General features: G+C 41.0%; 1 protein-coding gene across 4 annotated transcripts in view; it reads right to left on the reverse strand.

Moving 5' to 3' along the window:
• Positions 1-23376, reverse strand: part of Tnni3k (TNNI3 interacting kinase) — a 269117-nt gene that overhangs the window by 182438 nt on the left and 63303 nt on the right. For all 4 annotated transcript variants that reach the window (XR_375539.1, NM_177066.5, XM_011240155.1 and 1 more), the window contains exons 6-7: positions 10421-10519; positions 480-615 (exon numbers count right to left, since the gene is read on the reverse strand). Coding sequence is in view for 3 of the 4 variants with exons in the window: in NM_177066.5 (NP_796040.3) it covers positions 480-615; positions 10421-10519 (235 nt within the window). In the remaining variant the exon portion in view is untranslated. The remainder of the gene's footprint in view (positions 1-479; positions 616-10420; positions 10520-23376) is intronic.

Genomic DNA, 23376 nt, shown 5'->3' on the forward strand with positions numbered 1-23376 from the left:
ACACATGGCTGTGAGGACCTAAACACACACAAGATACATGCACCTCACACATGCACACACAAAATAAAAACAAAACATAGAACGGAACAAACCACTTTGCTGAGTTTGAGAAGAGACGAAGTGATCTGGGCCATGAGAACCTAGAAGATGAGTTACTTTAGAGTTAATGGCTATTTTCTGAGTTTCCCATATGTAAATGATACTTCCACTAAGGGAAAAGCTATGTGAATAGCAACAGATAGAACCATTCTGTCTGAAATATTTCTTCTCAGGGTGATCTGTGCAGGGGAAACTGAACTGAAGGGTATAAAGAAACATTCTCATTTGAGTTTAATAAGTACACATATATTTGATTTAGAATTGTGATTTGTGAGACACGTTAGCACACATCTGCAGGGGTAGCCAGCTTTGGCTTGTCTCCTACATAGGAAAGGAAAGACACTGCAAACGTGACACGGAGGAATCAGGTGCAGCCTTACCGTCGGCTTTGTTCCCTTCTACCAGGAGTTTCACAATGTTGAAGAACCCTTTTGCAGAGGCCAGGTGCAGAGGCCTGTCTCCAACTTCACCGCTTACATTGACATCAGCTCCAAACTTCAAAAGGACACTGGTTACCTATAGGAGCCCACCATTTGAATTTAGTATGGGGGAAAAAACAAGTGTGTTCTCTGCTGGTGCATGCCTACAACATCAGCAACTAAGGGAGCAGGAGGTAGAGTTTGAAAGATCAGGAGTTTAAGGTCATCTTCAACTACAGAGTGAGAACATGGTAAGCCCTTGATTAAACCCTGTCTCAACCTGCCCTCAAACCCAAAATACAGTGTAGAACTCTTGACTGCCTAATGCACCTCAGCTATCTCTTGGGTTACTATCATCCAAAAAAACAAAAAACAAAAAACAAAACAAACAAACAAACAAAAAAACCCAAAAACCAAAAAAACAAAAAACCCAGAAAATTCTAGCTCAGCTGATGAAAAGCAGAAAAGAATTGATTACATCATTGAAATGAAGTCCAACAGTTAAGCAATTTCATTCTGGGGCTCCTCCCTAGGGAATGGTACCACCCACAGTGGCAATTTTACATTTCAATTAACAACTAAGACAATCTTCCACAGACAGGGCCACAGGCCAACTTTTTGTAGACCATCCCTTATTGAGACTCCCTTCCCAGGTGATCCCAGAGTGTGCCAAGTTGACACTTAAAAGTAAATAGGAAAGAGTCACACAGTGACTGAGAGTTAAGACCTAGGAGACAGGATAGGGACAAAATCATAATCTGACCTACTTAGGCTCTGGGCTCTTGAGATGAATGGTTAACTAACCTCTTTCTGATGTTTTCAGAGCTGGGTTTGGAGCCCTGAACCTCACAATTTCTAGACAAGTGTGTTTTTAATGAGCTACATACTCCCAACCAATTTTATTAATTTTACCCCAAGAGCCTCTGACATAGAGTAGAAACCATGGTCAGACTTAACTCATAGGTTGTGGTAAGGACCAGAGGCGAAATATTTACTGTGCCAACACACAAAGGCTGAAGTATAGCAGAATAATACAAAAGATATTTAATATAAATTCTCAACTACGTATTCTCTGAGTAGCAGATGGGAAACGGGTTTCCTCTTGAGTATACCCAGCAGAGCAGGGACTCTGGGCCCAGCTCCATTGTCTTAGCCATGTCACTCATCCAGTGAGCTAATGTTTTCAGACCTCAGTTTCTTTATGTTAAAGTGGAAACAGTAATGGCTCTATCTCTTGGAGATGCTGTGAGGATTTAGTAAGTGAGCACTTGTAAAGTGCACAGAACAGTACTTAGCCCTTAACATCCATCTATAGCAATGGCAGCACGAATGAGAAATGTGTGCATTTTACCCCTCTGTTGGCTAGTGGACAGATCCACACTTAAGTTCCTGGGCCTCGGAACCTTGCCACCTAAGCAGATCTGCCCATTCGTGCTACCCCTGTGAGTTTATAACAGATTTAAACTCTCTAGGAACTCCATTGTCTATTAAGTGCTATTATTACATATTTAGGAAATACTGTGCTTGCTAGAAGCACCTTGTCCTCCACTTAAAATTAAGTGGATAAGACAAGAAACAGGGCGCACGGGGCTGAATTTGCCACTCTCCTCGTCAGCATATTTTAGCAAATGACAACAGTTTCCATAAATTACCGGTTCACTGCCTTCACTCAGAAATCGAGTCCCTTATCATCAAAGGGCCATCCACATTTTAGCATAATTTTTATGGCTGTGACTATATTTTTATGGAAAGCAAACAAATTTAGCTCTTCACCAACATGTATAGAGGCTCTTTATCTCTCTGTTGGTTGTGAGGTCAATCAGCCAAGTAGATGACTTTGCAAACAGCATGCACACCACACCTCCTGCTCCTGCCGAACTCCAGGAAGTATGGAGTTTTCCCATTACCAGACTTTTGGAGCCTGCACGTGTACTGTGACCAGTGCCTGGCTCTCCAGGAACCTGTGTACACTCTGAGTAGCACATCAGTGGACTGCCAAGTTTCATAATCTGTGGGTTGTACTTCACAGACACAAGAGTGTGCATACAAATGCCAGCTCACAGGGACACAAAGATATGGTGACCAGATTAGCACAGCCCACAGGAAGTTACAGGGGGACCCTCAGGGAGCACTGTGACATGACAGCTGTGGAAAGCCAACAGAGGATCAAGATCACACACAAAAAGTACTGTTTTACATGGTTATGTAGTTACTTTTGTGTTTCTGATTTGTTTGTTTTTTGGTTTTTGGTTCTTTTAATGTTTGTTTTTTTTTTTTTTTTTTTTTTTTTTTTTTTTTTTTCCAAAATAGCTAAGGGGCAGTGTTTGAAATCAGCACAGGTATTGTTTGTCTTTTGCTATGAGGAGATGGAAAATCAATGTACTTTGAAGTTGGAACACATTGCTTTGAATTCCGACTTCACTGCTTAGTTAAATTGCTTGGGTTTGATGGCTCTCTGCATAGGGTCACTGAGAAATAGGCTTGTGGCCTGGCAGAGAAAGCACAGGGCTGCAGGCTGATGAGCCCAGTACACACTCCAGTTCTGTTCTCTGCCCTGACTGGCATGTTACCAGCCCTGTTAGGCTTTGAATGGAGTGTTGGGAACTGGGGACAAATGACACCTACATTAGATTTTCTGAGGAGTGGTGCTCCCCCATGGTTGCAAGTCCCCATTTGCAAAGGTACTGTGACATGCTGGCATTCTCAGCCCTTCTCCAGGTGACTTTGACCCCTCCTCCTGTTTTGTTTTTATTTGTATGTGTGTGTGTGTGTGTGTATGTGTGTGTGTGTTTCCCACAGCATGCTCTCATTTCCTTTCCCTCTAAAGAGACAGACCCTGGATAAGCATCAGGCATGACAGCAAACATGAGACTCTGCTGAAATCTCTGAGCCCGATGACAACCTCAAGTTCCTCTTTTTTTCTTTTTCATTTTTTTATTAGATATTTTCTTTATTTACATTTCAAATGCTATCCTGAAGTTCTGTATACCCTCACTCCCCCCGGCCTGTTCCCCAACCCACCCACTCCCTCTTCATGGCCCTGGCATTCCCCTGTATTGGGGCATATAATCTTCACAAGACCAAGGGCCTCTCCTCCCAATGATGGCCAACTAGGCCATCTTCTGATACATATGCAGCTGGAGACATGAGCTCTGGGGGTACTGGTTAGTTCATATTGCTGTTCCACCTATAGGGTTGCAGACCCTTCAGCTCCTTGAGTATTTTCTCTAGCTCCTCCATTGGGGGCCCCGTGATCCATCCAATAGCTGACTGTGAGCATCCACTTATGTGTTTGCTAGGCCCCGGCATAGTCTCACAAGAGACAGCTATATCAGGGTCCTTTCAGCAAAATCTTGCTAGTGTATGCAATGGTGTCAGCGTTTGGAGGCTGATTATGGGATGGTTGCCCGGGTATGGCAGTCTCTAGATGGTCCATCCTTTTGTCTCAGCTCCAAAATTTGTCTCTGTTACTCCTTCCATGGGTGTTTTGTTCCCAATTCTAAGAAGGGGCAAAGTATCCACACTAAGGTGTTCGTTCTTCTTGAGTTTCATGTGTTTCACAAATTGTATCTTATATTTTGAGTATTTTAAGTTTCTCAGCTAATATCCACTTATCAGTGAATATATATCATGTGAGTTCTTTTGTTATTGGGTTACCTCACTCAGGATGATGCCCTCCAGGTCCATCCATTTGCCTAGAAATTTCATAAATTCATTCTTTTTAATAGCTGAGTAGTATTTCATTGTGTAAATGTACCACGTTTTCTGTATCCATTCCTCTGTTGAGGGACATCTGGGTACTTTCCAGCTTCTGGCTATTATAAATAAGGCTGATATGAACATAGTGGAGCATGTGTCCTTCTTACCGGTTGGAACATCTTCTGGATACATGCCCAGGAGAGGTATTGCAGGATCCTCCAGGAGTACTATGTACAATTTTCTGAGGAACTGCCAGACTGATTTCCAGAGTGGTTGTACAAGCTTGCAATCCCACCAACAATAAAGGAGTGTTTCTCTTTCTCCACATCCTTGCCAGCATCTGCTGTCACCTGAATTTTTTATCTTAGCCATTCTGACTGGTGTGAGGTGGAATCTCAGGGTTGATTTGATTTGCATTTCCCTGATGATTAGGGATGCTGAACATTTTTTCAGGTGCTTCTCAGCCATTCAGTATTCCTCAGGTGAGTATTTTTTGTTTAGCTCTGAGCCCCATTTTTTAATGGGGTTATGTAATTTTCTGGAGTCCACCTTTTTGAGTTCTTTATATATATTGGATATTAGTCCCCTATCTGATTTAGGATAGGTAAAGATCCTTTCTCAATCTGTTGGCAACCTTTTTGTCTTATTGACGGTGTCTTTTGCTATACAGAAGCTTTGCAATTTTACGAAGTCCCATTTGTCGATTCTCGATCTTACAGCACAAGCCATTGCTGTTCTATTCAGGAATTTTTCCCTTGTGGCTCATATCTTAGAGGCTTTTCTCCACTTTCTCCTCTATAAGTTTCACTGTCTCTGGTTTTATGTGGAGTTCCTTAATCCACTTAGATTTGACCTTAGTAAAAGGAGATAGAAATCGATCAATTCTCATTCTTCTACATGATAACTGCCAGTTGTGCCAGCACCATTTGTTGAAAATGCTGTCTTTTTTTCCACTGGATGGTTTTAGCTCCCTTGTCAAAGATCAAGTGACCATAGGTGTGTGGGTTCATTTCTGGGTCTTCAATTATATTCCATTGGTCTACTTGTCTGTCAGTATACCAGTACCATGCAGTTTTGGTCACAATTGCTCTGTAGTACAGCTTTAGGTCATGCATGGTGATTCCACCAGAGGTTCTTTTATTCTTGAGAAGAGTTTTTGCTATCCTGGTTTTTTTGTTATTCCCGATGAATTTGGAGATTGTCCTTTCTAATTCGTTGAAGAATTGAGTTGGATTTTTGATGGGGATTGCATTGAATCTGTAGATTGCTTTTGGCAAGATAGCCACTTTTACTATATTGATCCAGCCAATCCATGAGCATGGAAGATATTTCCATTTTCTAAGATCTTAGATTTCTTTCTTCAGAGGTTTGAAGTTCTTATCACACAGATCTTTCACTTCCTTAGTTAGAGTCACGCCAAGGTATTTTATATTATTTGTGACTATTGAGAAGGATGTTGTTTCCTTAATTTCTTTCTCAGCCTCTTTATCCTTTGTGTAGAGAAAGGCCATTGACTTGTTTGAGTTAATTTTATATCCAGCTACTTCATTAAACCTGTTTATCAGGTTTAGGAGTTCTCTGGTGGAATTTTTAGGGTCACTTATATATACTATCATATCATCTGCAAAAAGTGATATTTTGACTTCTTCCTTTCCAATTTGTATCCCCTTGATCTCTTTCTGTTGTTGAATTGCTTTGGCTAGGACTTCAAGTACAATGTTGAATAGGTAGGGAGAAAATGGGCAGCCTTGTCTAGTCCCTGATTTTACTGGGATTGCTTCTAGCTTCTCACCATTTACTTTGATGTTGGCTACTGGTTTGCTGTAGATTGCTTTTATCATGTTTAGGTATGGGCCTGCAGTTCCTAATCTTTCAAAGACTTTTATCATGAATGGGTGTTAGATTTTGTCAAATGCTTTCTCAGCATCTAACAAGATGGTCATGTGGTTTTTGTCTTTGAGTTTGTTTATATAATGGATTACGTTGAGGGATTTCCATATATTAAACCATCCCTGCATTCCTGGAATGAAACCTACTTGGTCAGGATGGATGATTGTTTTGATGTGTTCTTGGATTCGGTTAGCAAGAATTTAATTGAGTATTTTTGCATCGATATTCATGAAGGAAATTGGTCTGAAGTTCTCTGTCTTTGTTAGGTCTTTCTGTGGTTTAGGTATCAGAGTGATTGTGCCTTCATAGAATGAGTTGGGTAGAGTACCTTCTGCTTCTATTTTGTGGAATAGTTTTGAAGAACTGGGATTAGATCTTCTTTGAAGTCTTATAGAACTCTGCAATAAACCCATCTGGTCCTGGTTTTTTGCTTCCATTTCTTTAGGGGATATAGGACTGTTTAGATCATTAACCTGATCCTGATTTAACTTTGGTACCTGGTATCTGTCTAGATATTTGTCCATTTCATCCAGGTTCTCCAGTTTTGTTGAGTATAGCCTTTTCTAGAAGGATCTGATGGTGTTTTGGATTTCTTCAGGATCTGTTGTTATGTCTGCCTTTTCATTTCTGATTTTGTTAATTAGGATGCTTTCCCTGTGTCCTTTTGTGAGTCTGGCTAAGGGTTTATATATCTTGTTGATTTTCTCAAAGAACCAGCTCCTCGTTTGGTTGATTCTTTGAATAGTTCTTGTTTCCAATTGGTTGATTTTGCCCCCGAGTTTGATTATTTCTTGCCTTCTGCTCCTCTTGGGTGAATTTGCTTCCCTTTGTTCTATAGCTTTTAGGTGTGTTTCAAGCTGCTAGTGTGTGCTCTATCTAATTTCTTTTTGGAGGAACTCAAATGCTCTTAGAAATGCTTTCATTGTGTCCCATAAGTTTGGGTATATTGTGGCTTCATTTTCATTAAACTCCAAAAAGTCCTTAATTTCTTTCTTTATTCCTTCCTTGACCAAGGTATCATTGAGAAGAGTGTTGTTCAGTTTCCAAGTGAATGTTGGCTTAGTATTATTTATGTTGATATTGAAGATCAGCCTTAGTCCATGGTGATCTGATAGGATGCATGGGATAATTTCAATATTTTTGTATCTGTTAAGGCCTGTTTTGTGACCAATTATATGGTTAGTTTTGGAGAAGGTACCATGAGGTACTGAGAAGAAGGTATATCATTTGTTTTAGGTAAAATATTCTGCAGATATCTGTTAAATCCATTTGTTTCATAACTTCTGTTAGTTTCACTGTGTCCCTGTTTAGTTTCTGTTTTCATGATCTGTCCATTGATGAAAGTGTTGTGTTCAAGTCTCCCACTATTATTGTGTGAGGTGCAATGTGTGCTTTGAGCTTTACTAAAGTTTCTTTCATCAATGTGGCTACCCTTGTATTTGGAGCATAGATATTCAGAATTGAGAGTTCCTTTTGAAAGATTTTACCTTTGATGAATATGAAATGCCCCTCCTTGTCTTTTTGATGACTTTGGGTTGGAAGTTGATTTTATTAAATATTAGAATGGCTACTCCAGCTTGTTTCTTCAGACCATTGGCTTGGAAAATTGTTTTCCAGCCTTTCATTCTGAGGTAGTGTCTGTCTTTTTCCCTGAGATGGTTTTCCTGTAAGCAGCAGAATTTTGGTCCTGTTTGTGTAGCCAGTCTGTCTTTTGTCTCTCTTTTTATTGGGGAGTTGAGTCCATTGGTATTAAGAGATATTAAGGAAAAGTAATTGTTGCTTCCTATTATTTTTGTTGTTAAAGCTGGCATTCTGTTCTTGTGGCTGTCTTCTTTTAGGTTGTTGAAGGGTTACTTTCTTGCTTTTTCTAGGATGTGGTTTCAGTCCTTGTATTGGTTTTTTTTTTCTTCTGTTATTATCCTTTGAAGGGCTGGATTCGTGGAAAGATAATGTGTGAATTTGGTTTTGTCCTGGAATACTCTGGTTTCTCCATCTAAGGTAATTGAAAGTTTGGCTGGGTATAATACCTTGGGCTGGCATTTGTATTCTGTTAGTGTCTGGCATTTGTGTTCTCTTAGTGTCTGAATTACATCTGTTCAGGATCTTCTGGCTTTCATAGTCTCTGGTGAAAAATCTGGTGTAATTCTGATAGGCCTGCCTTTATATGTTACTTGACCTTTTTCCCTTACTGCTTTTAATATTCTATCTTTATTTAGTGCATTTGTTGTTCTGATTATTATGTGAGGGGAGGATTTTCTTTTCTGGTCCAGTCTATTTGGAGTTCGGTAGGCTTCTTGTATGTTCATGGGCATCTCTTTCTTTAGGTTTGGGAAGTTTTCTTCTATAATTTTGTGTAAAATATTTGCTGGCCTTTCAAGTTGAAAATCTTCATTCTCCTCTACTCCTATTATCCCTAGGTTTGGTCTTCTCATTGTGTCCTGGATTTCCTGTATGTTTTGAGTTAGTATCTTTTTGCATTTTCCATTTTCTTTGATTTTTGTGCCACTGTTCTCTATGGAATCTTCTTTACCTAGGATTCTTTCTTCCATCTCTTGTATTCTGTTGCTGATGCTCACATCTATGGTCCCAGATTTCTTTCCTAGGGTTTCTATCTCCAGCGTTGCCTCACTTTGGGTTTTCTTTATTATGTCTACTTCCCTTTTTAGGTCTAGTATGGTTTTTTTCATTTCCATCACCTGTTCGGATGTGTTTTACTGTTTTTCTTTAAGGACTTCCACCTCTTTGGTTGTGTTTTCCTGTTTTTCTTTAAGGACTTGTAACTCTTTAACAGTGTTCTCTTGTATTTCTTTAAGTGAGTCATTAAAGTCCTTCTTGATGTCCTCTACCATCATCATGAGATATGCCTTTAAATCTGGGTCTAGCTTTTCGGGTGTGTTGTGGTGCCCAGTACTGGCTGAGGTGGGAGTGCTGGTTTCTGATAATGGTGAGTGATCTTGGTTTCTGTTAGTAAGATTCTTATGTCTGCCTTTCGCCATCTGGTAATCTCTGGAGTCTGTTGTTATAGTTGTCTCTGGTTATAGCTTATTCCTTTCATGATTCTGTTAGCCTCTACCAGCAGACCTGGGAGACTAGCTCTCCCCTGAGTTTCAGTGGTTAGAGCACTCTCTGCAGGCAAGCTCTCATCTTGCAGAGAAGGTGCACAGATATCTGGCGTTCATACTTGCCTCCTGGCAGAAGATAAAGGTCTGAAACAGGGCCTATCGCAGAAGCTGTTAGCTTCTGGTGTCCACACTCTCACCTGTGCAGACTAGTCTTGGCGGGATCCAGGAACCAAGATGGATCCCTCAGGTGCTCTGGCAAAGCCCTCCCGGGCAGGGCGGACACCTCTCCTCTTCCAGGGAAGGTGCCCGTATGTCTGGAGCCCGAAACGGGGTCTGCCACAGAAGTTCTCTGGCTCTGGCCTGTCCCAGAAGCTGTTAGGTTCTGTATGTAGTCCACACTCTCACCTGTGCAGACTAGTCTCCACAGGATCCAGGAACCAAGATGACTCCTGCAGATGCTCTGGCAATGCTCTCCCAGGTTTGTTGGACACCTCTCCTCTGGCAGTGAAAGTGCCTGGATGTGTGGAACCGGAAACAGGGGCTGCCTCAGAAGCTCTGTGGCTCCCGCCTGTCTCAGAAGCTGTTAGCTTCTGTAGTCCACACTCTCACCTGTGCAGACTAGTCTCTGCGGGATCCGGGAACCAAGATGGCTCCCACAGATGCTCAGGCAAAGCCCTCCCGGGTGGGGTGGACACCTCTTCTCTGGCAGGGAAGGTGCCCGGATGTCTGGAGCCCAAAAACAGGGTCTGCCTCAGAAGCTTTGTGGCTCCTGCCTGTCCAAGAAGCTGTTAGCTTCTGTAGTTCACACTCTCGCCTGCACAGACTCGAAATAAGGTTTCTTAAAGACACCTGTTTCAGGGAGCTGCTGGAAGGGTCTTTGTAACATGTCTTGTGCCTACTCCATTAGCACCTAGAGTGTCTCTGGCTACACATCTCCCAAGCAACTCTATTTCTTTGTAAAAGCATCCCTGGAAAGTCCAAATCATAAATATTTTTCCATTAAGAAATGGAGATTAGAGATACTATATAAGCTACAGATAGCCATAAACCTGGGAAAGATTTTTCCCCCAAATTCAGACTGGCTGATTCCCATTGCTGCAAACCACCAATGCACACACTAATGTCTTCTTTCTGCACTAAGACAGTAACAATAAATGACATAATCATGCAGTGTTTATAGGATCTACAAGCTCCCATGGACGGAGCTGATGAGCATATTACACGATATTGAAGCTCCCACTTCATACCTACCTGCTCGTGCCCGTAATAGGCTGCGATGTGCAGTGGGGTGAAGAAGACTGCATCTTGAACGTTCACATTGGCTCCATGCTGCAGCAGCACTTCCACGGCCTAAATGAGAAAGAGGTGCTTGTTATGTGCGACCTCTCAGAGGGCAGTCAGTCAGCACCATGAACAGCTCCTGATCAGGAAGTCCATTCAGAAACATATTCTCCTGTCTACATCCTTTCCTTCTTGACTTTGCCTGGAGAACAAACTCCAGCACTTTCATAAGACATTTAAGCTCCTCCTCATTCTGATGGTATCACTTGTTTGTGCTGTTTTGTGTGTGTGTGTGTGTGTGTGTGTGTCTGTCTGTCTGTCTGTGTGTGTGTGTGTGTGTGTGTGTGTGTGTGCATGAGTGTGTATGCCACAGAATACACAGGTAGGTCCAAGAACAACTTCTACAATGTAGGACCTAGGCATTAAATTTAAGTCATCATGCTTGGCCGAAAATAACTCAATTTTCTGACCCACTTTCTAGCATGCCTCCAAAACCTCTATTCCGTATAATGAAACAGCTTCCAGTTTCCTTTCTTTGCTCTGTTTTCACGTTGCCCTCAGTCCTGTCTACAGAAGTTTAAACCCAGCTAAAGTGCCACTTACAAGGTTTCCTCAGTGTCCTTCTATTTGTTGCCACATTCTTGGATGAATCTATTTCTTCTCTGTCTAGGCAAGGTTCATTTTGGAGGTTCTCTTGTGCTATGACTGTACGCACATGTTCTACATGAGTTCATGATTGCAAGGCTGATCTGTAGAAGGTGATACTGTTTGGGGAGGCTTTGTAAACTTATGAGGTAAGGATAAATGAAGGTGATGGAAGCATCACTTTCTGTCTTGTTTTCTTTGTCCTGGTTGATGCTGACTTAAACAGTCATTTTCCACACAGTTTGGCCACCATAAAGTCCTGTCTAATCATGTAGCTCTTTGAAAGTCATATACTTAACACTTAGAAATCAAGAGCCCAAATGAACAGTAAACCATAAACCAACCTTACTTCCTTTATGCTTGTATGTTAGTCTTGTTCTGTTTTTGCTTTGTTTTGTTGGTTTTGATTTTTTTGGTTTCTTTCTTGCTTGCGTGGGTATTTTGTCATAATGATACAAATGTTCCTACCACATATTAATCTTCCCTTTGCTAATAAGAGTGGGTGCTAACTGTTGCTCACACTTGTAGAGAATGTAGAAATGAAATAATTATAAATGTCTGTCTTCCTTATAGGCAAACAAGTAGAGAACAGAGTTGTTCTTGTTCATTTCTTCTCCATTTTCTCTGTCATTACTTGATAAACCCAAGAAGGTTACTTTAGAGTGCTGTGTTCTGCTCTCTTTAAAGGTCAAGTCTGATGACTCTTCAGGTCTTTTTCAACAGAGACTGACTTCAGATATTTTCCCCTTTGGACAGTGTTGCATAAATTCCTTAAATTATATTTAGTGTTAATGAGAACTTTTCTAATGTAAAATTAGTCTTTAGCTGATACACATTTGAGAAACTTTCAAAAGTCTATTAGAGGGGAAACTGGATCTTGATCTGGAGGGTTGAGAGAGCTTGGTTCCTAATTCCATTTTTGTTCCAACAAACAGGCTTCTTATGTGCATTATCCTCAGAAATATGTGGATCATGGTCATTTCTTGTCAAAGTCTTAGATTTTAACATGGAGGCCATTGAGAAATGGAGGAATCTAGAAATGGCTGAGGGTCATAGATCAGGTCAGTGTCAGGAATGAGATGACTCTGCCTTGTCCAAGCTTTGCTTGGGGTCTCTAATGAGCTCATTCATTTATACATTTATTGTATGAACATTAGGGGTGACATTGTCCTTGGCCACTATTTTATTGGATATTTTATTTATTTACATTTCAAATGTTATCCCCATTCCCAGTTTCAATTCCAGAAACCTTTCTCCTATCCCCCTCCCCCAGCTTCTATGAGGGTGCTTCCCTACCCCCCACTCCCACCTTACCACCCTAGCATTCCCCTACACTGGGGCATCAAGGCTTCATAGGACCAAGAGCCTCTCCTCCTACTGATGCTCAACAAGGCTATCTTCTGCTGCATATGCATTTGAAGCCATGGGTTGCTCCATGTGTACAATTTGGTTGGTGGTTTAGTACTTGGAAGCTCTGGGGGGTTGTCTAGTTAGTTGATATTGTTGTTCCTCCTATGGAGCTGCAAACCCCTTCAGCTCCTTGTGCACTTTTTCTATCTCCTTCATTGGGGACCCTGTGCTCAGTGCAATGGTTGGCTGTGTGCATCTGCCTCTGCATTTGTCAGGCTCTGGCAGAGCCTCTCAGAAGATGGCTATATCAGACTCCTGACAGCTAACACTTCTTGGCATCCACAATAGTGTCTGGGTTTGGTGACTGTACATGGGATGAATCCCCAGGTGAGTCAGTCTCCTGATAACCTTTCCTTCAGGCTTTGCTCCATACTTTGTCTCTGTATTTCCTCTAGTGAGTATTTTGTTCCCCATTCAAAGAAGGACCAAAGCATCCACAATTTGACCTTCCTTCTTCTTGATATTCATGTGGTCTGTGAATTGTATCTTGGGTATTCTGAATTTCTAGGCTAATATCCACTTATCAGTGAGTGCATGTCATGTGTGTTCTTTTATGATTGGGTTACCTAACTCAGGATGATATGCTCCAGATGCATCCATTTGCCTAAGAATTTCATGAATTCATTGTTTTTAATAGCCAAGTAGTACTCCATTGTATAATTGTACCACATTTTCTGTATCCATTCCTCTGTTGAGGGAGATATCTGGGTTCTTTTCAGCTTCTGGCTATTATAAATAAGGCTGCTATGAACATAGTGGAGCCTGTATCCTTATTACATGTTGGAGCATCTTCTGGGTATATGCCCAGGAGTGGTATAGCTGGGTCCTCAGGTGGTAGGTACTATGTCCAACTTTCTCAGGAACTGACAAACTGATTTCCAGAGTTTGTACCAGCTTGAAATCCCATCAGCAATGGAGAAGTGTTCCTTTTTCTCCACATCCTCGTCAGCATCTCCTGTCATCTGAGTTTTTGATCTTAGCCATTCTGATGGGTATGAGGTAGAACCACAGGGTGGAATCAACAGGTGTTTGATGACTAGAGTCTGATATAGCTGTATCTCCTGAGATTCTCTGCCATTGCCTGACAAATACAGAAGTGGATGCTCACAGCCATCCTTTGGACTGAGCACAGGTTCCACAATGGAGGAGCTATAGAAAGGACCCAAGAAGCTGAACGGGTTTTGCAGCCCCATAGCAGGAACAACAATATGAACCAACCAGTACCCCCAGAGCTCCCAGGGACTAAAGCACCAACCATAAATACATGGAAGGACCCCTGGCTCTAGCTGCACATGTAGCAGAGAATGGCCTTGTGGGACATCATTGAAAAGAGAGGCCCTTGGTCATGTGAAGTCTCAAAGCCCCAGTGTAGGGGAATGAATGCCAGGACAGGGAAGCAGGAGTGGGTGGTTTAGTGAGCAGAGGGACAGGTGATTAGATAGTGGGGTTTTCGGGGGGAATCAAGGAAAGGCGATAACATTTGAAATGTAAATAAAGAAAATATCTATAAAACATTTATAATTAAAAATAGGGTACAGAGCTAAACAAATTATCCTCAACTGAGGAATATTGAATGACCAAGAAGCACCTAAAGAAATGTTCCATATTGTTAGTCATCAGGGAAATGCAAATCAAAACAACCATGGCCACTTTTTGTCTCAGCCTCCAGTTCCTGGTTAGTGGTGACATGAATGACTCCTGTGCCGCCATAGTTTACATGTTCACTGTCAGATTAGAACTCATTCTGCGAGTCATACTTGAAGGGGACTAAGCTGCATAGGGAAATCTGAAATTCTGTGCAGGTCAAAAATATAAGCAGGTGCTTACACCTGTCTGTAAGGCTCCGTAGATCAGGTTGGAAATGAATGCCAGAGTCATTAATACGAAGAGTCTGCTGTCTGAGTCTTCCAGTGATTGAAAGTCCAACCTCAGAAACTCACACAAGGCTGTTAGGCAGGCATGGAGATGAGGCTTTTAAATTTTCTGTAATTTGTCAATGTTTTCAGAACTGAGCTTTAGTGTTTAGACATTTTATGTTGGTGATAGTAGAACCAGTGTGTGCATTGAGTTTACTTCTAATAATGCCTCACTTATAGTCTTTACTGACAGAGGGTTACCTATCAGGTACTAAGCTTTTCAATGGATCTTAGCATCTGATACATTTTCACCTCCAAACAGAAAGGCAGCCACTGCTCTCCCATTTTGAAATGAAGAAAATGGAACCCTGGGTGATTATGTGACATACTTATGGTCAACCAGTCTCTACGAAGGAGAGGCAGAATACAAATCTACATCTGCCTGACTTCAAATTGTAGTTCCTTTTGGCTGCCTCTGTCAGCAGGATCTCATTAGCAAATGACTCAACCCAGGTTGGTAGAAGACACCTGTCTGTAAGGCTCCGTAGATCAGGTTGGAAATGAATGCCAGAGACATTAATGAAGAGTCTGCTGTCTGAGTCTTCCAGTGATTGAAAGTCCAACCTCAGAAACTCACGCAAGGCTGTTAGGCAGGCATGGAGATGAGGCTTTTTAAATTTCTGTAATTTTAAATATAGAATAAAACAAAACGGATTCTATGAATTTTTTTTACTCTAAAATGACTTTAAAATATTAACACACAGATCCAATTTCTTGGACATGGTCCCATAATTTACTTTCCTTCTAGAAAGATAAATAGTCCAAAGCAGATTTCTTCCCTACCAAGTTTGCACTCATCCAGGCACCGAGAAGGTTGACCTTGGGCCGAGTATCCATTAATTATGAAATACTGGCCTTCTGAGAACCTGTCAAAATCTAAGCTTTAATGAAACCACATGGAGTCCTTACTGAACTGTGGGTTTTTAATAGCTTATTTTTAAATTTAAGGAAATACTTAACTATTGAGAGCACCGTGTGTGGGAATCCTGGGTTTTCAAGAATATAAAATTATTCAACATTACAATCAACGTTCAGGGTCATTCCAGGAAGACTCTTTGCTAGAACTCATGGGAATAAGGAATATTTGGTGTGCAAATATCTGCTAGTCAGGTCAACACAATATAGACATGTAAAGAAAGAGCTATATAGTCATTTTACCCGTGCGTCTTCTACCCAGAGTAGGAAGCATTCAAAAGCCTGCTTCATCCTCTTCTTAGTACAAAGAGTCCCACATTCACTACATTCTATTTGCTACTGTGCAAGATATCTGCAGGTCTGACAAATGTAGTAGTTGGCTATATTTCTAATCAAAGAGTAAAAGGGAAGATATACCTGCTATCATGTATAGGGGGATTTAATCATATATGGGAGGGGGATTTAAATGTAGACAATGACAACCTGCTTATATATTAAGAAAGTTGAACAATGCAGTTCATTAAATGCCTAGTAACCTTTTATTTTAGAACAATCTTCAGCAATTCCCAAGCATTTTGTTCATGACAGAACTTATAACTGGGCTTTAAAATATTACATAATTCATCTCATAAAGATTTTTTTCTGGGCTATCTCAGTGTGATGTTATATGCTGCCCCCCCCCACACACACTCAGAAGTATGAAGCAGAGAGATCACCATAATTTCAAGGCCTTCCTAGCTAACAGGATTAGACTCTGTCTCAGAAAAGTAATTACAGAGTTATTCTGCTATCTCAAACTTTTTGGAAGAATACTGTCTTAATATTTTTCCTAAAAATGTCATAATAAAATTTCATATCAAATAGTAAACTAGAAACAGGTGTTATCTTATGACCCCTGAACAGCCTGTCTATAGATACTTTCAGTCTGTAAGTTGTATTAGATAAATTTTGTATAGTCTACAGAGATATAATTAAAGTATAAACTGGTAAGTGGACCTTCAAGTAACAGAAAGAGAAGGACCATAAAGTGCTTTGCATTAAGTAGCTAGTTTATTATCACAGAAATTGGGCTAGAACTCTATATTTTGAGAGTGGCACAATCGTGATATAGATTCTCCTCTGTAGATGTTTGTTTTCCGTGTTATCCCTGCAGAGGTCCTAGCGAGCCTCTTCTTTGGCTTGTGGATTAAACGTGCACTCGCACATTCTGCTTCTTCATTATAGAATCCACTCAGCTACTATTTTATCTTCTGTTTTATGGTAGTCAGGTGGCAGGGATGAAGGCAAGAAGATATAACAGTAAGAAGAAATAGATGCTCCACGGAGGAGAAAAAGAACAAGGTAAACTCTTGGTTATAGAAAATGCCAATTTGTCTCAGCTGCAATGACCAAAACACAACCTGGTGTCTTACACCTATGAATATCTGTATTTGTAGTTATGACTTTCTTACTTAAGTGCTAGTTCATTTTCAGTTACTTCTTTAAAGTTCTCTTCAAACTCATGCTCAGAACTGCAATTTACTTAAAACTTGTAGTTAGTAAAAAGCCACAGCTTTGTGGTGTGTATCTGACCATTTCTACTGAGAGGAAAAAAGAATCAGGAGCTGGGTCTTGGATGGAAAATCCATACCTGCAAGGCTTTCAGGAGAAAATGTGTTTCAAAGTCTATGCCTCATTAGTTCAAACTGATTTCAAACATTACCGTAGCTGTTGGTTGATTCCTTCTTTGTCTAGTTCTAATATTTACTGACAGTTTTAATCACTACACCTTCAAATTATCACTTGCTCTCCTAAAATTCTTGAGAGTCGTTAATGAGTTCTTACCTCTGACTCAATCCTCAGAACACAGAAATCTGGCCTTGGAATTTGCCACTTTGGAGAGAGTTCCCTGGAAAATTACATCAAAGGAGTAATTGCCATTCCAGGACAGGATGGTTTCTGTCTTGTATGGCTTTAGGGATCCTTGGGATGCACTTAGAGCAGGTTTGAATTTATCATGCTACAGATACATGTTGTGGGAAATATTTTACAAAAGTAAGACCATCCCACGATATACTCTTGGGCCCAGGCAACCCTGCTGCCTTTATGGCTAGCCCTAAGCCGTGACCGCATATTTCACATTTCTCTTTTTACAGATTTTGCTCACATTCCCAACCATCCACCCCCTGTGGTCAGAGGTTCCAAGTCCCAGTAACCCTGTAAAATCAAAACTCTAGAAGCTTATAATTAATCAGTCAGATTTATATATCAATAAATTCTCAGTTCACAAGACGTCCACACAATTTACTCAGAGCCAATTGATATAGATATAAATTGCCCACCTAGATAAGACAAGTTGTCCTGTAATTATCCGTCCCTTACATGATATTCATATACCCGTGGCTGTTTAAAACCATGCAGAATCTGGATCCTCCTCCTCTCCCTCCATCCTCCTCCCTCTTCTCTCCTTCCCTCCTTCTCCCTCAAACTTTTCAGCTCCACCTTCCTTCCCACTGCCCAATCTAGCCTTTACTTTACGACTTAAGGTGGGAAGAAGATTCACAAGAAGTCACCTGTGTATGTGATTCACACCTCATCTACAGCCCCTCCTGGGAAATCAGAATTAGTACAAAATACAAGCTATGCCAGGGCTATCCACAACAGATACACCTTACTTACATCTTGGTTTGTTTGTTTCAAAATATCATTTATTATTACTTTTTATTAGATAGTTTCTTTATTTACATTTCATATTATCCCCTTTCCTAGTTTCCCCTCCAAAAACTTCCTATCCCTTCCCCCCTCCCCATGTTCACCCACCCACCCACTCCCATTTCCTGGCCCTGGCATTCCCTATGCTGGGGCATAGAGCCTGCACAGGACCAAGGGCCTCTTCTCCCATTGATGACCGACTAGGCCATCATCTGCTACATATACAGCTGGAGCCATGAGTCCCACCATGTGTACTCTCTGGTTGGTGGTTTATTCCGTGGGAGCTCTGGGGATACTGGTTGGTTCATATGGTTGTTCCTCCTATGGGGCTGCAAAGGCCTTCAGCCCCTTGGGTACTTTTTCTAGCTCCTTGTTTGGGAACCCTGTGGTCAGTCCAATGGTAGGCTGAGAGCATCCACCTCTGTATTTGTCAGGCACTGGTGGAGCCTGTCAGGAGACAGCTATAACAGGCAAGCACTTGTTGGCATCCACAAAAGTGTCTGGGTTTCATAACTGTATATGGGATAAATCCCCAGGTGGGACGGTCTCTGGGTCATTTCTTCAGTCTCTGCTCCACACCTTCTCTCTGTAACTCTTCCCATGAGTAATTTGTTCCCCCTTCTAAGAAGGATCAAAGTATCCACACTTTGGTCTTCCTGCTTCTTGAGTTTCATGTTTGTGAATTGTATCGTGGGTATTCCAAATTTCTGGGCTAATATACACTTACTAGTGAGTGCATACCATGTGTACATTGGATGTAATTGGACATAATTGGACAAATTTCTCTTTCTAATTCTGTGAAGAATTGAAACTGTAGATTGCTTTCTGCAAGATGGCCATTTTTAGTATATTACTCCTGCCAATCCATGAGCATGGGAGATCTTTCCATCTTCTGAGATCTTCTTAGATTTCTTTCTTCAGAGAATTGAAATTCTTATCATATAGATCTTTCATTTGCTTAGTTAGAGTCACATCAAGATATTTTATATTATTTGTGACTGTTGTGAAGGGTGTTGTTTCCCTAATTTCTTTCTCAGCTTGTTTATCCTTTGTGTAGAGGAAGGCCACTGATTTGTTTGAGTTAATTTTATATCCAGCGACTTTGCTCAAGTTGTTTATCAGGTTTACAGTTTCTAATATTCCAATTATCCCCAGGTCCTAGAAGGAGATCAGATACCTGCTGAAAGACAGTCTTGCCCAAAGGCCTTGCCTCCCCATAGAACAGCTAAGTGCAACCTGCTTCACATGGTTCTCTGGTGTCTCAACCCCTCATGGCCTGAGCAGCAGATTGTTTCTCATAACATCTGTCTAATCACAAGACACCCAGTGACATGAGTCTTGCTCAAAATCCACCAATGGGAACCTAGCTCAGAATCCTATGTGGGTAGCACTCTATACCTCACAACAGATTTGACCCATTGTTCATACATGGCTGACCTTACTGCGAAGAAACTGGCCATGGGTAGATAAAAGCTGCAAGAGGCCTGCATATATGAACATGTTTCTTATGAGAAAGCCATAGATCACAAAAAGAAATATTTCATTAAAAGAATATTATCAGGCTTGGGATACAGCTCAGTGGTAGAGTGCTTGTGTATCATACCCAAGGCCCCAATTTCACTGGTTAAAGAAGAGAAGAGGAGGAAAAGAGGGGAGAGGAGAGAAAAAAGAAGAAAATAGAGGAAAGGAAAAAGGATATAATATAAATGTATGTCTTAGTCAGGGCCATGGAAGGTGCTGCTTACTGGTTTGCTTCCCCTGGCTTGCTCAGCATGATTTTTCTATAGAATTCAGGACCACCAGCCTAGGGATTGCCCCACCCACTATGGGCTGGGCCCTCACACATCAATCACCAATTGAGAAATGCCTTCCAGTTGCATTTCATGGAGGCATTTCCTCAACTGAGCCTCTTCTCTGATGACTCTAGCTTGTATCATGTTGACACAGAAAACTAGCCAGTACAAAGTCCATAGCCACATCTCTGGAACTCCATAAGAAAAGGCTAGAAATTATGGTTACATTAACAGGGAGATCATAGAGTGAGTTTAGCCATTTCTGGCATTGAACTGGAGAATAAATTTTGGTGGAAATAATAAAGTGGTATATATATGGCCTCTGAGTAGGTTCTGCTTCCAGGCTCCTTCCCTGCTTGGGTTCCTTTCCTGACTTCCGTTGCTGGAGAACAGTGATGTGCAAGTGTAAGTTGAATAACCTTTTTCCCTTTCCAACTTTCTTTTTGACCATGGTGCTTTGTTGCAGCAGTAGAGGCCTGACTAAGACAGATATTTATAATCTCTAATTATAATATCTAAATATAGTGAAAAAAGTGGTGGGAAGCATAGTCAGGAATGGTAAATCTGGGGATGGGAAAGACAAGAAAAAAATGTCAACAAGCAACAGTTGTTCAAGCAGACACCTGCGAGGTGACATAGCCCAGGGGAACACAGCACAGCCTCAGTCATGGATTTCCAAAGTAAGGGACAAAGCCTATAGTGTTGTCTCTTCAGTTCCATTTGATTCTAGATTTTTTTTTGGGGGGGGGTGCAGCTCTTGTACCCAAAACAAGGCTGCTGCTGTTGCAAGCAACCACTCAACAAAGGCTTGAACCCCATTCTCAGGTTTTTAAAAGTAATGAACAACAGTATATGTCTGTTAAAGATGCTAACTGTGTCCAATTGGAGACATGTGTTACCAGGAGAGCAGCTTAGATGAAGGCGTATGGTTCATATTTACTAATCAAACTTCTTTTGATTGTACTTTTTGTAGATTTTCCACTTAAAAAACATACTCTTCCTCAAGATTGTCTACAAATACCGTGTGACTTTTCTTTCTATCTAAGCTTCTGAACCTGGGCTTGGGCTTATCATCTCCACAGGTCACATAGCTGAATGCGGGGGTCATAAAACCATTGGCACCAGCAAAAGAATTTTGGACAGGCAGTGACCCCAAAATAAATTCAAAAGCAAACATCTGAATGTATGGTGTTGTGTCAGGGTTTGCCTGCAACGTACAAGTTCTCTAGAGCTTACGTGCTAAGCACACATGCTCTTTGCATGTGTATGCTATCACACCACACAGCAGTAATGAACACTGGGATTTCTCAGGTCAAGTTGAGGCCAGTGCATGCTGCTCTTTGCAATGTCTTGCTGTGTATACACTAGAACCATAACTTTAATGACAAACAGGGCTTTTACTATTTACCTATCACTTCCAGTACAAAAGCATCAAATCGTCTCTCAATCATATGTTAGACAAGCAAGCACATTTACTTCACTAGTATGCAAACTTGCTTGTCTTCAATTAATTGCAAAGTCATATGTGTGTCAAATAATGATTTTGAAATATATTTCTTCATAATTTATTATGAATATATGTTTTACTTATATGTATGTTTTCTGTTACTGTATGCTCAGGCTTGCATAAAAACTTCTTGGGTGAAAACAGGTCATGAATGAGAATGGTCAGAAAGCCATGATCTACATTCTATGGAGTTTTCCACTTAGGTCATTGATGACCATTTCTGTAATAGAACTCGAAACTCTGGTACAGCTCTAATTAAGCCTTTGTCTAGAAAACCCAAATGGAAAATCATTTCTCCAGGCTGTCATAGAAATATGGTTCTCTTCCTGTGAGATTTCCTTATCACCCCATAGTAATATTAAATTTAGTTTTAAGATTAAGAAGGTTATTTCACAAATAATTATCAGTGAAATGAAAGAAATCACCATTTTAAGTTGTGAAAGTAAAGTTTAAGAACACAGTTCTGCGTGTATTTGTGTGTTTGTACTTATATGTGTGCATATGCGTTGTGTGTGTATATGTTAAATAAACTTTACTAAATATGCTAACATAGTGTCAATTGTCACTGTAATGTGATGAGAACACATGGAGAAATGTGATGACTGGAGCCTGAGGCATCACATGGATCAGAGCAGTGAGGCTAACCCACATTCAACTCACTCTAAGAGCAGTATGGTATCAAAACTAAATATTCCTGTGTTATGCTTTCATGGCAGTGAGATTCTCTCTCTCTCTCTCTCTCTCTCTCTCTCTCTCTCTCTCTCTCTCTCTCTTTCCCTGGACCAGCAATAGGAGTGAAGGGACAAAGAAGGTTTTGTCAAAGTGAATATGATGGGGTACAATCCTATGCACAATGGTGACCTGATGAAACCTATTGTTTTCTATGCTGACAAGTACCAGAATAAAAGGACATAATCTAAAATGTGATTACAGCAGAATAAGAAAAGAGATACCTGAGATATTTCTGGTTAAAAGTGTGAGAGGAAGGGACCTTGAAAAGGAACAAGAAATACAAGCTAGGGAATAAATGGAGCCAAATGAGTAGCTCCAGCGAGAGCCTACAGAAGGTCTGTAAGTGGAGGGCCCATGCCTTCTGCATCCCCTGCCCCCCAGCCATTGTGGTGCTGTGCTATTGGCTCCTTGAGGCCTTTCTGATCACTTCTTCATGTGGGACTCCTATTTTTAAATTTCCGGCTTATCCTCCAGGCTTTATTATACACATGGTGTCCTATACATTTCAAAAGCCATGATCTTTTTTAATGAGAAAAGGCCCCATAGTTCCCACTGTATTGCAATTGCTAAGACCTGGAAATTGCCGTAAGAGTTATAGTCCTTCCCACGAATGGCCCACACTCCTTGACATGTAACCGGGACATCTCATGGTAGAGGAATTCATACCCGACAAGCAATTTTCTCTGGACTTTTCTTCAAACCAACTCTCCCATTCCTTTATCTTCTCAGAGGAAGCACATTTGGAGAAGTGTTTGGAAAACAAAGGTGGGGTACCTTGGCTTGAGGCTTCATAATTACATTCTGCAGGTGACTCAACTGAAGGGCACAGACAGAGTGCAACCCTCAGACAAGACCGAGTGGTATGAATTCTCCCGAGAAATTATAGCAGTAATTAATGAATTCTAGCAGCTGCGTTTAAAAACAAAAGAGATGACATGAACACTGAGGTTTCAGGCCAGTACAATTGAAAGCACAGAGCTAGAACACCCAGTAATTCCTTTTCAGCTTCCTCCTTAATTAACACCAGAAACCTGACTACCTGATGAACTGCAGGATACCCACATTAATTTTCTGTAGGACAACAGCTGTTAGTCATCCATTGTTCCTTACAGGTTCCTCATTTAACAATAATGTTGAGAGTGTTATCCACAAATACATCAGAGCGAACGGCACAGGGAGCTCAGCATATCCACAGTTGTAGACGCTTTAGGCGCCCAAAGCTCTGCTGTTTGACATCTACTGGAACCACATATGGATCATGTGCGTTTTAGAGTAAGAGTCTGTTACAATAATGTCTTCCCTGCGTCAGCCAGAGAT

The sequence above is a fragment of the Mus musculus genome, chromosome 3, assembly GCF_000001635.26.
Source record: "Mus musculus strain C57BL/6J chromosome 3, GRCm38.p6 C57BL/6J".
Classification (NCBI taxonomy): Eukaryota; Metazoa; Chordata; class Mammalia; order Rodentia; family Muridae; genus Mus; species Mus musculus.